Source organism: Rhinolophus sinicus, chromosome 12 (assembly GCF_057876585.1).
Source record: "Rhinolophus sinicus isolate RSI-liver-muscle chromosome 12, RSI-T2T, whole genome shotgun sequence".
Lineage (NCBI taxonomy): Eukaryota > Metazoa > Chordata > Mammalia > Chiroptera > Rhinolophidae > Rhinolophus > Rhinolophus sinicus.
In genome coordinates, this window is record NC_142512.1 from 14,030,933 (window position 1) to 14,045,420 (window position 14,488).

A 14,488-nucleotide genomic window follows, 5' to 3' on the forward strand; every position below is an offset into this window, starting at 1 on the left:
GCCAGAAAGTCTACTTTGCTTGATATCAGTAGAGTTACCATTGTGATCAGAAAATTTTTTAAAATAAATTCCTTTGAAATTTCAGAGGCAGATTTATAGCCTTTACATGGTCAATTTTCCTAAATACTCTATGTGTGCTTGAAAAAAAATAGTTATTCTTCAATTATTGAATGTAATTGCTCATAAAATCAGCCTCAGCAAATTTAAGAAGATTGAAATCATACCAAAGATATTCTCTGATCTCAAGGCTTTGAAATTGGATATCAACTGCAAAAAGAAAGCAGGAAAAAACACAAATATATGGAGATTAAACAACATACTTTTAAAGAACGACTGGGTCAAAGAAGAAATTACAGGAGAGATCAAAACATACATAGAAACAAATGACAATGAAAATACATCCTACCAAAATTTTTGGGATGCAGCGAAAGCAGTTTTAAGAGGGAAATTTATATCATTACAGGCCTATCTCAAGAAACAAGAAAAATCCCAAATAAATAACCTCATGTTACACTTTAAAGAACTAGAAAAAGAAGAACAAATGAAACCCAAGGTCAGCAGAAGAAAGGAAATAACAAAAATCAGAGCAGAACTAAATGAAATAGAAAACAAAAAGACAATAGAAAAAAATTAATGTTACAAAGAGCTGGTTCTTTGAAAAGATTAACAAAATTGACAAACCCTTGGCTAGACTCACTAAGATAAAAAGAGAGAAGACACTAATTAACAAAATCAGAAATGTAAAAGGGGAAGTTATCACGGACACCACAGAAATACAAAGGATCATCCAAGAATACTATGAAGGACTATATGCCACCAAATTCAATTCAATAACCTAGAAGAAATGGACAAGTTCTTAGAAACATATAGCCTTTCTAGGCTGCACCATGAAGAACTGGAAAATCTAAACAGACCGATCACCAGTAACGAAATTGAATCAGTCATCCAAAACCTTCCCAAATGCAAAAGTCCGGGACCAGATGGCTTCACTGGCAAATTCTACCAAACCTTCAAAGAGGATCTAATACCAATCCTGCTCAAACTCTTCCAAAAAATTGAAGAAGAGACAGTACTCCCTAACTCATTTTATGAGGCCAACATTACCCTGATACCAAAACCTGGTAAGGACAACACAAAGAAAGAAAACTACAGACCAATATCTCTGATGAGTACAGATGCAAAAATCCTAAACAAAATTCTAGCAAATCGAATACAACAATGCATTAGAAAGATTATTCATCATGACCAAGTGGGGTTCGTCCCCGGGGCACAAGGATGATTCCACATCCGTAAATCCATCAATGTGATACATCACATAAACAAAATAAAGGACAAAAAACATATGATTATATCAATTGATGCAGAAAAAGCATTTGACAAGATACAACATCCATTTATGATTAAAACACTTAATAAAATAGGTATAGAAGGAAAACACCTTAACATAATAAAGGCCATATGACAAACCCTCAGCTAATCTCATAATTAATGGTGAAAAACTGAAGCCCTTTGCTCTACGTTCAGGAACACAACAGGGCTGTCCCCTATCACCTCTGCTTTTCAACATAGTGTTGGAAGTCCTTGCCAGAGCAATCAGCCAAGAGAAAGAAATAAAAGGCATCCAAATTGGGAATGAAGAAATTAAATTGTCACTCTTTGCAGATGACATGATGCTATATATAGAAAACCCTAAAGACTCCACCAAAAAACTATTAGAAAAAATCAACGAACACAGTAAAGTTGCCAGCTACAAAATCAACGTACAAAAGTCCATTGCATTCCTATATACTAACAATGAAATCTCAGAAAAAGAAATACAAAAAACAATTCCTTTTGCAATTGCAGCAAACAGAATAAAATACCTAGGAATAAACTTAACCAAGGATGTGAAAGACCTATATGCTGAAAACAATAAGACATTCTTAAAAGAAATTGAAGAAGACACAAAGAAATGGAAAGACATTCTGTGCTCATGGATTGGAAGAATCAACGTAGTTAAAATGGCCACATTACCCAAAGCAATATACAGATTTAATGCAATCCCCATCAAAATCCCAATGGCATTTTTTAAAGAAATAGAACAAAAAATCATCAGATTTGTTTGGAACCACAAAAGACCCCGAATAGCCAAAGCAATCTTAAGAAAAAAGAACAATACTGCAGGTATCACACTCCCTGACTTTAGGTTGTACTACAGGGCAACAATAATCAAAACAGGATGGTATTGGCAGTAAAACAGACACACAGACCAATGGAATAGAATTGAGAACCCAGCAATAAAACCACATAAATATGGACACATAATTTTTGACAAAGAAGCAAAAAACATACAATGGAGAAAAGACAGCCTCTTCAATAAATGGTGCTGGGAGAATTGGATAGCCACGTGCAAAAGAATGAAACTGGACTGCTGTCTGTCACCATGTACCAAAATTAATTCAAAATGGATCAAAGATTTAAGCATAAGACCTGACACAATAAACTGCATAGAAGAAAACATAGGTACTAAACTTATGGACCTTGGGTTCAAAGAGCATTTTATGAATTTGATTCCAAAGGCAAGGGAAGTAAAAGCTAAAATAAATGAATGGGACTATATGAAACTTAAAAGCTTCTGCACAGCAAAAGAAACCATCGACAAAATAAAGAGGCAACCAACTGAATGGGAGAAGATTTTTGCAAACAGTGCCTCTGATAAGGGGCTAATATCCAAAATATACAAGGAACTCATGAAACTCAACAACAAAAAAACAAACAACCCAATTGAAAAATGGGCAGACGACCTGAAGAGACATTTCTCCAAGGAGGACATACAAATGGCAAATAAACATATGAAAAAATGCTCAACATCACTAATCATCAGAGAAATGCAAATCAAAACCACAATGAGATATCACCGCACCCGTCAGAATGGCTATCATCAACAAGACAAATAGTAACAAGTGTTGGAGAGGCTGTGGAGAAAAAGGAACCCTCATACACTGTTGGTGGGAATGCAGACTGGTGCAGCCGTTATGGAAGGCAGTGTGGAGGTTCCTGAAAAAATTACGAATAGAATTACCATATGGCCCAGCAATCCCTCTCCTGGGTACCTACCCAAAAAATCTGAAAACATCTATATATAAAGATACTTGTGCTCCAATGTTCATTGCAGCTTTGTTTATGGTGGCCAAAACATGGAAACAACCAAAATGTCCTTCGATAGATGAATGGATAAAGAAGTTGTGGTATATATACACAATGGAATACTATTCGGCGGTAAGAAAAGATGATATAGGAACATTTGTGACAACATGGATGGATCTTGAGAATATAATGCTAAGCGAAATAAGTCAGACAGAAAAAGCAGAGAACCATATGATTTCACTGATATGTGGTAATAAACCAAAAACAACAAAAGAACAAGACAAATGAGAAACAAAAACTCATAGACACAGACAATAGTTTAGTGGTTACCAGAGGGTAAGGGGGGAGGGGGGTGGGAGATGAGGGTAAGGGGGATCAAATATATGGTGATGGAAGGAGAACTGACTCTGGGTGGTGAATACACAATGGAATTTATAGATGATGTAATACAGAATTGTATACCTGAAATCTATGTAATTTTACTAACAATTGTCACCGCAATAAATTAAAAAAACACTAATTATTTATTTTTAAAAATTATATTGTGATATTCTACTGAATAAAAGATAATTCTATTTGCCAACATGGAAAAAAATGTAATTGCTATAGATGTTTTTATATCAAGATTGTGTTGTTCAAATCTTTTATATCGTAACTGATTTTTAGTGTGCTTGATCTATCAGTTACTAAAAGATGTTAAGATCTCCACTACGATGGTAGATTGTCTATTTCTTCTTGCATTTCTGCAAAATTTTGCTCTATTTATTTTGAGGCTATATTATTAGGTATCTCTAAATTTAGGAGAGTTTTATCTTCCTGGTGAATTGAACCTTTATTATTAAGTGATCCTTTTTATTTCTAGTAATGCTTTTTGCCTTAAAATCTATGTTGTCTGATATTGCTACCCCAGATTTCTTTTGATTAGAATTTTCCTGATACATCTTTTTCTATTCTTTGACTCTCAACCTGTTGTCTTTATGTTTTAGGTGTGTCTCTTGTAAACAGTATTAAATATTAGTAAAACGTATATCAATAGATGCATTTGACAAGATACAACATCCATCTATCACTTAATAAAATGGGGATAGAAGGAAAATACCTTAATATAATAAAGGCCATATATAACAAACCTTCAGCTAATATCATAATTAATGGTGAAAAAGTGAAGTCCTTTGCTCTATATTCAGGAACAAAACAGGGCTGTCCCTCTATCACCACTGCTATTCAACATAGTATTGGAAGTCCTTGCCAGAACAATCAGGCAAGAGAAAGAAATAAAAGACATCCGAATTGGGAATTGAGAAGTTACATTGTCATTTTTTGCACATGACATGATGCTTTATACAGAAAACCCTAAAGACTCCAGCAAAAAGCTATTTGAAATAATAAACGAATACAGTAAATTTGCCGGCTACAAAATCAATGTACAAAAATCCATTGCATTCTTATATACTCACAATGAAATCTCAGAAAAAGAAATATTAAAAATTCCTTTTGCAATTGCAACAAAAAGAATACAATGCTTAGGAATAAACTTAACCAAGGATCTGAAGGACCTATACACTGAAAACTGTAAGACATTTTTAAAAGAAAGTGAAGACACAAAGAAATGGAAAGACATTCCCTGTTCATGGAGTGGAAGAATCAACATAGTTAAAATGGCCATATTACCCAAAGCAATATACAGATTTAACGCAATCCCCATCAAAATCCCAATGGCATTTTTTAAAGAAATAGAACAAAAAATCATCAGATTTGTATAGAACCACAAAACATCCCAAATAGCCAAACCAATTCTAAGAAAAAAGAACAATGCTGGAAGTACCATGTTTCCCCCAAAATAAGACCTAACCAGAAAATAAGCCATAGCATAATTTTTCAGGATGACATCCCCTGAACATAAGCCCTAATACGTCTTTTGGAGCAAAAATTAATGTAAGACCCGGTCTTATTTTTGGGGGAATATGATCACACTTCCTGACATTAGCTTGTACTATAGAGCAACAATAATCAAAACGCATTCCAACCAACTGAGCGATCCAGCCGCCCCTGGAATATTTCTTTTCAAATAATATTTCATGGCGACAGTATCTCCATCTTATCTCTGAGAATACAATGATAGATTAAAAAAAAACAAAAACTGGGCTGGCCCGGTGGCTCAGGCGGTTAGAGCTCCATGCTCCTAACTCCGAAGGCTGCTGGTTCGATTCCCACATGGGCCAGTGGGCTATCAACCACAAGGTTGCCAGTTCGATTCCTCCAGTCCTGCAAGGGATGGTGGGCTCCGCCCCCTGCAACTAAGATTGAACACGGCACCTTGAGCTGAGCTGCCTCCCGGATGGCTCAGTTGGTTGGAGTGCGTCCTCTCAACCACAAGTTTGCCAGTTCAATTCCTGGAGTCCCTCAAGGGATGGTGGGCAGCGGGGCGCCCCCTGCAACTAGAAAATGGCAACTGGACCTGGAGCTGAGCTGCGCCCTCTACAACTAAGACTGAAAGGACAACAACTTGAAGCTGAACGGCACCCACCACAGCTAAGATTGAAAGGACAACAACTTGACTTGGAAAAAAGGCCTGGAAGTACACACTGTTCCCCAATAAAGTCCTGTCACCCTTCCCCAATAAAAAGTCTTTAAAAAAAAAACCAAAAAAAAACTTTCCTTCTCTTAGCATTATCTATTTTCTCCAATATGTTTTTTCCTATTTGTTTTGGCTGCTTTCACATTAGAGGCTTTCCTCCAATGTGTGGTGACCCTTGATTTTCTGATTGTACATAAGGGTGGAGGACTGAAAACTGAATGGAAGTCCTAAGTGTGAACAGGGCTGATAGACTGTGACTATGTCTGTAGATGATTTATCTAGGACTTTCACAGGGAAATTACTATTCTCAATGTCTTGGGCATTCCTGTTAGGCTAGACAGATTCTCCAGAGAGAAGTCTCCCAATTTCCTGTCTGGCTGCCAGCATTCTGGGAGCTGAGAGATAAAAGAAGACTAAGAGTCTCAGCATTTGATGTGTAAACATTAACTTAATCCCCATTTTTAATAGAGTTTACTCAACTATACCTGGTGCCCCCTAGTCCAGAGACATACTGTTGTGCCCTCTAGTCTTCTGCCAGTGTGGGAGAGACATGGTCAACCACGGTCACAGAGAAGGGGAGATCTAGAGATCTAACTGCTTCCAAGACAGTTTGCCTCCAATCCTTCTTATTTTAGCTACACCTCCTTTATTCCCTACTTTCAGAGGTATCTAATTCCACAAATGCTTAGCCTTTTGAGAATTGCCTCTCAGTTTCTCCCACTTCCAGCCCTCTCAGGTTTGCTGAGTAAGTCAAAACTTATTCATTTGTTTTTTTATGTCTAAAATTTTTGTTGTTATATCCTCTTCCATCTTCCCCATCCTTTTGGATATGGACACCTTATTTAAAAGTTCTCTTTAGAGTACTTGTAGTAGATTTTCAAAAGTTAAAAAAAAATGTTTTTAATTCATCTTCCTTACCTGGAAGTATTCCCTCTATATATTGAGTTGTTTTTAATTTCAATTATAATATTTTTTCATTTACAGAAATTCTATTGGTTCTTTTTCAAATCTGCTTAGTTTAGAAGTCTCTTGTTCCTGGCTTATAGTTTCAAGCTTCTCTTTTATTTCTTTAAACATATTAAATTTAGTTACTTTAAAATTCTGTGCTGATTATCTTCAATATCTGAAGTCTTTGGGGATCTGATTCTGCTGTTCTATTGTTCTTCTGCTTCCCATTCATGGTATCTTGTTCCCTTGTGTGTTTTGGGACTTTTGACCAGAAGCTACTCATTTTCTTGGACTTTTATCTTGAATTTTTATGAGAATTCTCTGAGGTTTGAGTTGAAATTTCATTCTTCCAGAAATAATTTGCATTGGCTCTGACAGTCACCTGGGGGAAGCTAACAATCTGGAACTACTTAAAATTAAGTTTTAAGTTTGAGATTTTTGGAATTACACAGTAGAAAATATTATGACCAAAGACCACGTGAGTGTGGCTTGTGGTTAGGAAATCTCAAAGGAGATTTTACCCCCTCTGCCCATCATCGGTCAAAACAAGAAGTCTCTTAGTTTTATGAACTATTATCAATGGTGGGTTCCTCATTTTCCCATTTACTAAGGGTGTCTTCCCTGGCAGACGGAGGTTTATACAGGACTGGGTTTTCTATTGTAACTCTAAACTTGGGCTGCATTATCTCCTCTCCCAGTTCCTTAAATCTGACAAAAATTTTCAGGGAGAAAGCCAGATTTCACATTCACTTATCTCCCTGTTTTTATCCTCCTCTCCCCATCCCAGAATTCTTCCCATTTTGCCATCTTAGCAATGCATTTAAAAACATATTTTTAATATATTTTTATCAATCCATCATTTTAGTGGTTTCAATGGAAAGGATCATTCAGGGTATCTAAACTGCCATATTGCCAGAAAAGAAAATTCCTGTACTTTCTAAAATCCTCCTCCGCCACTTACTTCCATTCCACTGCTCTCATATATCAAACAGCTCCTAGCAATCTCTCCATAAAACTCCCTGAATGAGGAGAGAAGTGGAGGCAGGAGAGGGTGATGGGTATAGAGAAAGTAGAAAGGCCAGTGGATTAGAAATCTCAATGAAGTTAAAGAACTGAAGAGTGGAAGTACCTGAGCCAGTGAGTCAGATGGGGGGGTAAGGGGGGGGGGTAGGCAGTTGTGGTGAGAGAGTAGAATGCTTGAATACCAGGTCTACATCCTCTTATAGACTAGGAAGCCCAAAGAGAGGCCAACTGGCTTGCTCAATGTCACAGCTAGCGAATGGGAGAACAAGGCCTGGGAGCCAAGTGTAATGTTTCCAGACATATAAGATAACATATGAGATCACATATGAGGGCAAATGAGTATTAAGGAACAAATACCTTGCCATAATCAATGACAGGCAGCTCAATACTAGGGAATAGATCTTGCATGATGGCATTGAATAGTGGCACGTCGATTGAAGTTAGCTTGGCAATGTTCATATCTCTCATTGAGAGCAGCAAAACCTAGGTGGGAAAAGACAAAGAGTCAGGTTGGAGGAGTCAGGGCCTAGGTACTCACTAGGCCCTTCCTCTCCAAGGGGTGAGGGGCAGAAGCCAAGAACAATGGATACACCTGAGCTAATCTTTAAAAATATGACAGGTAAAACTCAGGCAACACAGGGGACAGAAAGAAAGGTGGGAATCCCAATCTGGGGAAAGAAAGGATCTGAAAAAGTTTAGCGAAGGTGTATAGGACCAGTGATGACGGAGGTTAAGGCTCACGAGCTGTGCCCTTGACCTACCTCTTCATCAGACAGATCTGGCTGCAGGCGGCGCTTCTTGCCAGCATAGCGCAGAAGGGAGGTGAGGGCACGTAGGCCAAAGTCATAATGGTCCTGCCTGGAGAGCTGCTGCACAGCCAGGGAGTAAAGTGTGTACACCTTCTTGGCCAGAATCTAGGGAATGAAAACAGGAGGAAACAACCCATCTCCCTATAAATCCTTCTGCTTCATGTAGGGACATTTATGGCTACAAGAAACTAGGTCCCAGGACTAGAAGCATTGGGAGGTGGTCTAGGGACAATCCTAATGAAAAGCCCTTGTGAATCGTGCCATCATGGAGGAGAGACCTGTGAATATTTCTGCCTCCATATCCTACTGACAGTAATCTGTGTTCCTCAGATGATAAACTGATTGTGGGGCCTTCACAGAGTTCCTCTATCCAGGAACTAATAATGGAAGGGAAAGAAAATAACTGGAGAAAAGAGATTATTGGAATACCTTGCAGTTGCCAAAGCCCTCCCCAAAAAGAATAATTTCTGCAATAAGAGTAGAATCAGGCACCACCATGGCAATTGGACGGAACATGGATTTAAGATTCTCAGGAAGCTCTGTGCGACCAGCATAGCCTGGAAAACAGCACCATTTGTTAGAATCCATAGTGCTTCCCAAAGATCCACTCCCCAGTCAATCCCATTTTCCCAACCCTAGCTCCATCCCCAACTCCAACTCCAAGATCTCTTCCCTTCTCATCTGGTCCCCGGCTCCCCCCATACTAATTTGCATCTCTTCCCTATCTCTGGGCCTTTCCTTACTCTCTGCATGGCCCTGTTCCAAAGTCAAATCACAGAGCTGCCATTTTTTCATCTCTCCAAGTTCCATGTATAATTCACATCAGTCCTAATAGAAATCACAGCTGTTTCTCTGATTCTTAGTACCTAAACCCTTTTTTGTTTTCTCCTAGACCCTTCCCCCAGGGCAATTCCTAGGGAACAGTAATGAGAGACCCTAGTGCCTGCACTTTGGGGAAATTCTCTGATCCTCAAAAGGGATGGCAGATAAATCAGAACTCTGGGAGCTAGCCCAATGGGAGAAGATAGTTAAGTACCTTCAAAGCCTAGGGCTACATATATACACACAGCAGTTATTATATTAATCCCCTTAGGAAGAACAGTAAGATTGCCTCCCCTTCTCCCAAAAAGTCATGTGTTTATCCTTCCCTCATACTTCATTGTCTTTAGCCACATTTCACTTGGCTAAATACACTGGCCTGAAAGGAGGGAGTGGAGGACACAGTCATCTGCCCTGGACACCGAGTTCTCCCCCAGGAGCCCTTTATTCCCTGGCTCTTACCAGGATTCATGGTGATAAAGATCCCACAGGACCACACCAGATTTATCTCAAAGCCCTCAAAATAGAAGCGGGTGAGGCTGGCAGCCAGGGCGGATAGGATGGACAGGATCTGCTGGGCCACCACCGACAGCACCTCAATGTTGATTCGGTTGAACTCATCAAAGCAGCCCCAGGCACCCGTCTGTGGGACGGGAGGCAGAGTCACTGGGAGCAAGAGAGATACCCCATATTGGGAGAAACTAGAAAGTGTGGCTAACATAGCCCTTCCTGAAGTGTTTTGATAGGTGAGGAGGGCATGAGAGCCCAGAATAGCACTGTTGTAGCCTCTGGCCAGAGCTTTCCATCAGACACGGACAGTCTGGGGGAATGCTAGAAAAGGTGTGGGTTGGAAAGAGACCAGGATAGGGAACATGTGAGCATTGAGTGCCTACACTATGTACTAGTTTACATGCATTATCCTATTTAATTCTTACATAATCTTTTGATTTTGCAAATAAGCAAGTGCAGCTCAGAGAGATGCAGGAACTTCCCCAATTGTAAGAACTAACTAAGGCGATGCAATGTTGTAAGTTACAAAGCACTGAACCAGATCTGGGTTCCAGTTGATTTTCTGGGACTAAAGGTATTTAAGGGACCTCTGAGACAGGGTGGCAGGATGCTGACCTGGGCCAGGCCTGAATACATTCGGCCCATGGATTTATAGTCCAGACCCTCGGAGCAGTTGACCACAATGACGTATATGCCAAGGGCCTTGCCCAGGTCCTTGACAGTCTCAGTCTTTCCTGTGCCTGCTGGACCTTTGGGGGAGCCTCCTCGATGCAAGTGCAATGCTGTGGTCAGTGTCATGTAACACCTAAGAATTGAGGACAGGACTTAAGTCAGACTCTTGGAAAACTTACTCAGCATTCACTGCCCCCACCCCGACCCCCGTGTTCATCCCACACGACCAACCTGTCTGTCAGAGGGGTGATGACAAGCCGGCCAGAATTACCCAAGTACTCATAACTATACTGGAATTGTGTGTTGGTCTGGCGGATCATACAGTCGTCGAGATCCTGGAGAAACAGGGCAGAGTAAGAGAGAGGAAGAGTTAGAGCTGGGAACTGACTGAGAGCAGCGCTGGAGATGGTGGGGAGGTTACAGTTAGAAGATGAGGGGTTCAGTGTAGAGTTAAGAGGAGAAAAGAGTTTATGGCCAAGATGGAAAATGGGTTTGTATTGCATGTACACCCCAATCCACTGCAGCAGCTGCCTGAAGCCTTCCTGAATCCTGATCAAGTGACACATATAATGAACACCGACTGGAAAATGGTTTGCCACTCCTGACTTAGGAGACTTGTGATAGAATTAAGAACTGGATTAGGGCACTGTGACAGGACTAAGGCATGGATTAGGATATTACTGTATTTAGAGAATAGGAATTTAATTAATGCATTAGGATCAGGTTTAAGGTGTGTGAGTGGGGAGCTAGCCCATCTGCACCTTCTCCCAATAGAAGCGCAGTTGGCTGAGCCAGTCAAAAGAATTGACATCCATGAGGCCACTCTTATAAAGCTTCTCCAACACATCCCGGGCATGAATTTCTATGGTCACCAGAGCCACAATTTTAAGCCGCATGATCTTGGTCAAGTTCCCCCTGATAGCTTCTGAATACTTATTCAGTATTGACACCTGTAGAATGAGGTGGTAAGGAAGAGAGTGGACAGAGCAACGCAATCAGTCAATCATGCCTCATCCCAGCCTAACACAACTTTCAACCCCAGTGCTAACCCCAACCCCACTATAATTTCTGACCCCCAATAACAGCACAGGGAAATGTTCTTCTAATCCACTCAAACTTTCCTCACTGGACTTCTCCCGTAAAGCACCCTCACTATGACCCTTTCCCATCTCTAATATTAACTACAAATTGGTAATCTCCCCTTCTCCAACTCTAACTCCAAGCTTATCACATACTTGTTGGGTTCCCCACCTGCTTCTTCTTCATGACCTTGAGGATTTTCTTGTCTCCCCGCTCCTTAGCTGTCAGCAGACACTTGGTAACATCAGCCGTCCACTGGATCTGACTGGAAGTGATCACCATCTGAAGCATGTGCAGAGGTTTTATTCCAAAGCCCTGTCCCTGGCCACCCACATAGCCCAGCTCCCAAATCCCAGCTTCTCCCAGGACTAGGTGCTACTCCTCTCCATACGCTAATCTGCTCTGAAGGGTGGGGCAAATGCCTAAGGTCAGGAGCTAAGGGTCTGGCATGCAGGGTTCCAGTGCCACAGCCCAAAATGAGGCAAGAAACCTGTATTTTGAGACTCAAGATTCTGTCTTTACATTCGCTGCTCCCTCTCAGCCCTATCTTTCTTGTTCCCTCATTTCTATTGACTCAGCCTGTTAAGCCATATTTAGGTCAGGAGCAGAAACCTTATCTTAAAAGCCATCTTCTCTTGATCCTGTCTTGCTTAATCTTCCAGGGGCCTGTGATCAGTGGGCCTGGATGGTCCGGACAGTGACCTCGCACCAGGGTGTGGAGCTAGAGGGCTTATTTATGCCCTGAAACCCTTTGTCAATGAAAACCCCTTCTTCATTGAAGGGGGAACGGCCTCGTTTACCCTCCTATAAAACTCCACACCCCTCTTTGCTGGGGGAGGTCATGATCTTTTCCCTCTGTTCTCACCTGACCTCCCGCAGCTCAAACACGCCAAATGAATTCTAACAGACCAATCTTGGTCTCCCGACACTCATTCCTCCAGCCGTGCCTAACACAGCTCACCTGGCCAGCCCACTCCTTCACCCATTTGTCCCTTTTGTTAAGAAACTTCTTGAGGGCCAGGCGGCAGTTCCGGAGAAGGTCTCGTAGGGTTACTCTCATGGTCCGCTCCACTTCACCAAGCCAGGACTGGGGGGGGGGGGGGGGTAAGAGAGCAAGATGGCTCATCCTCAGAGCCAGAGATAAGAGTCCCCAGAGGGAAGGTGCTTAAGAAACAGGACTGCAGGGCTTGGACCCAAGAGGAAAGCAGGACCTGGGCAGCCTCTGGCTTGGACCCCTGGGGGACAAGGAGACCAGGAGACAGATTCATTTTCAGGTTCAGGGAAGAAGTTATAGTTTTTAGGAACAGTCTGTGGGAGGGCAGAAAGTGACTAAAGTCCCTTCACAGAAACAGTCTTTCCTCAGAGCCAAGCAAACTTCCTAATGGGAGGAAGAATCAGCTTGATTCTTAAACCCTCACCACAACTCACCTCCACAGGCCCTTCTAAAAGTACTGAGTGGAGGAAATCAATATATTCGCCATCACCTGAGAACATTCCTACAGCTTCCCATTTGCTGCTGGGTCCCCCAATCTGTAGAAACAAGAAGCTATTAATGGCCTGACCTGCCCACCTCTGGTATCTGCCTAGAAGGTATATGGGCCCTTTGAGGGTAATTTCTGTTCCTCTCCCCTGCCCTCAATATTACCAACTCTAAAAAGTTCTATCACAGGTACTCCAGAATCATTAACATCCCCCTCCCATTGGGAGGTCAGGGTCCCCACCAAGGCCTTCAAATACCTTGACATCAGCATCCCTCCCCTGCCTTCCATCCCATCATGGCCACCTCTATTGACCTTCTGCATTCTCAGCAATTTGATATTGTCAAAGCATTTTTTGAGGTGTGGCTGCACTGCCTCTGGGTTGCGAGACTGGCCCAGAATCTCCAGTAGGTCATCATTAGATAAGAAGTAGAAGCGGGGGAAAATATGGCGCTTGGTCTCTAAATACATATCTAGAGACTTCTGAATGTCTTCCAGGATTGTGTTCATTTCTATCAATGTGTCCAGGAGGCCTGGGAAGAAGAACAATGAATGACATTTGGTGGCCCTTTTACCATTGCCCTGAGTAGATCTGGAGTCTCCAACTATGTACACTTTGCCAGGTCTTGAATGTTGGGGTACAAATTGCCATAATCATCTTAGGAAGCAGAGAAGAATCCCCAATCATTCTATCATGCTTATCTCATTCTCTTCATTAATCCATTATTAACTATTCATTATACACTATTACATATGTTATACATCATGCATTAATTACGCATTATATATGATTCTATTAATATAACTACATCATCCATCAGTATTTAGAACAACAGTCCCATTCCACCAAAGAGCTTAGGGCTCTGCCAGTCATCCCAAGAGTCTGAAAATTAGAGATTATCCTACACATACACAACACAACGAGTGAAATCATTAGATTCAAATACATATGAAATACATACGCACACAATGAAAGAAGTCAGCAACCCCTGAAGTCTCCAGTGTCCCTTGTGACATAGTGAAAAGAGCACTAGACTGGGATTGGCATGAAATCTTCAAAGCGATGAAAAACAAGGACCTATAACCAAGATTACTCTACCCAGCAAGGCTATCATTTAGAATCATAGGAGAGATAAAGAGCTTCCCAGACAAGAAAAAGCTGAAGGAGTTCATCACCATCAACCCAGTATTACAAGAAATGTAAAAGGGACTTCTTTAAAAAGAAAAAGAAAAAAATAGAAATACGAATAAGAACATATCACAAAGAAAAAAAAAATCTCACTGACAAAGGCAAACATAATAAAAGCAGTGGATCAACCAACACTAAAGCTAGTACAAAGGTTAAGAGGCAAAAGTAGGAAGATCATGTGCAAGTACAACAGTAAATTCTCTTAACCACTACGTTGTACTCCACTCAAATATTTGTCAAATTTAATTTACTGAAC

General features: G+C 41.0%; 1 protein-coding gene across 2 annotated transcripts in view; it reads right to left on the minus strand.

Annotated features, from left to right (window-relative positions):
* Positions 1–14,488, minus strand: part of DNAH2 (dynein axonemal heavy chain 2) — a 100,078-nt gene that overhangs the window by 41,151 nt on the left and 44,439 nt on the right. For both annotated transcript variants that reach the window (XR_012492034.2, XM_019745158.3), the window contains exons 31-41: positions 13,359–13,576; positions 12,994–13,095; positions 12,527–12,652; positions 11,737–11,847; positions 11,247–11,435; positions 10,717–10,820; positions 10,429–10,618; positions 9,766–9,946; positions 8,914–9,041; positions 8,437–8,589; positions 8,033–8,158 (exon numbers count right to left, since the gene is read on the minus strand). Coding sequence is in view for 1 of the 2 variants with exons in the window: in XM_019745158.3 (XP_019600717.2) it covers positions 8,033–8,158; positions 8,437–8,589; positions 8,914–9,041; positions 9,766–9,946; positions 10,429–10,618; positions 10,717–10,820; positions 11,247–11,435; positions 11,737–11,847; positions 12,527–12,652; positions 12,994–13,095; positions 13,359–13,576 (1,628 nt within the window). In the remaining variant the exon portion in view is untranslated. The remainder of the gene's footprint in view (positions 1–8,032; positions 8,159–8,436; positions 8,590–8,913; positions 9,042–9,765; positions 9,947–10,428; positions 10,619–10,716; positions 10,821–11,246; positions 11,436–11,736; positions 11,848–12,526; positions 12,653–12,993; positions 13,096–13,358; positions 13,577–14,488) is intronic.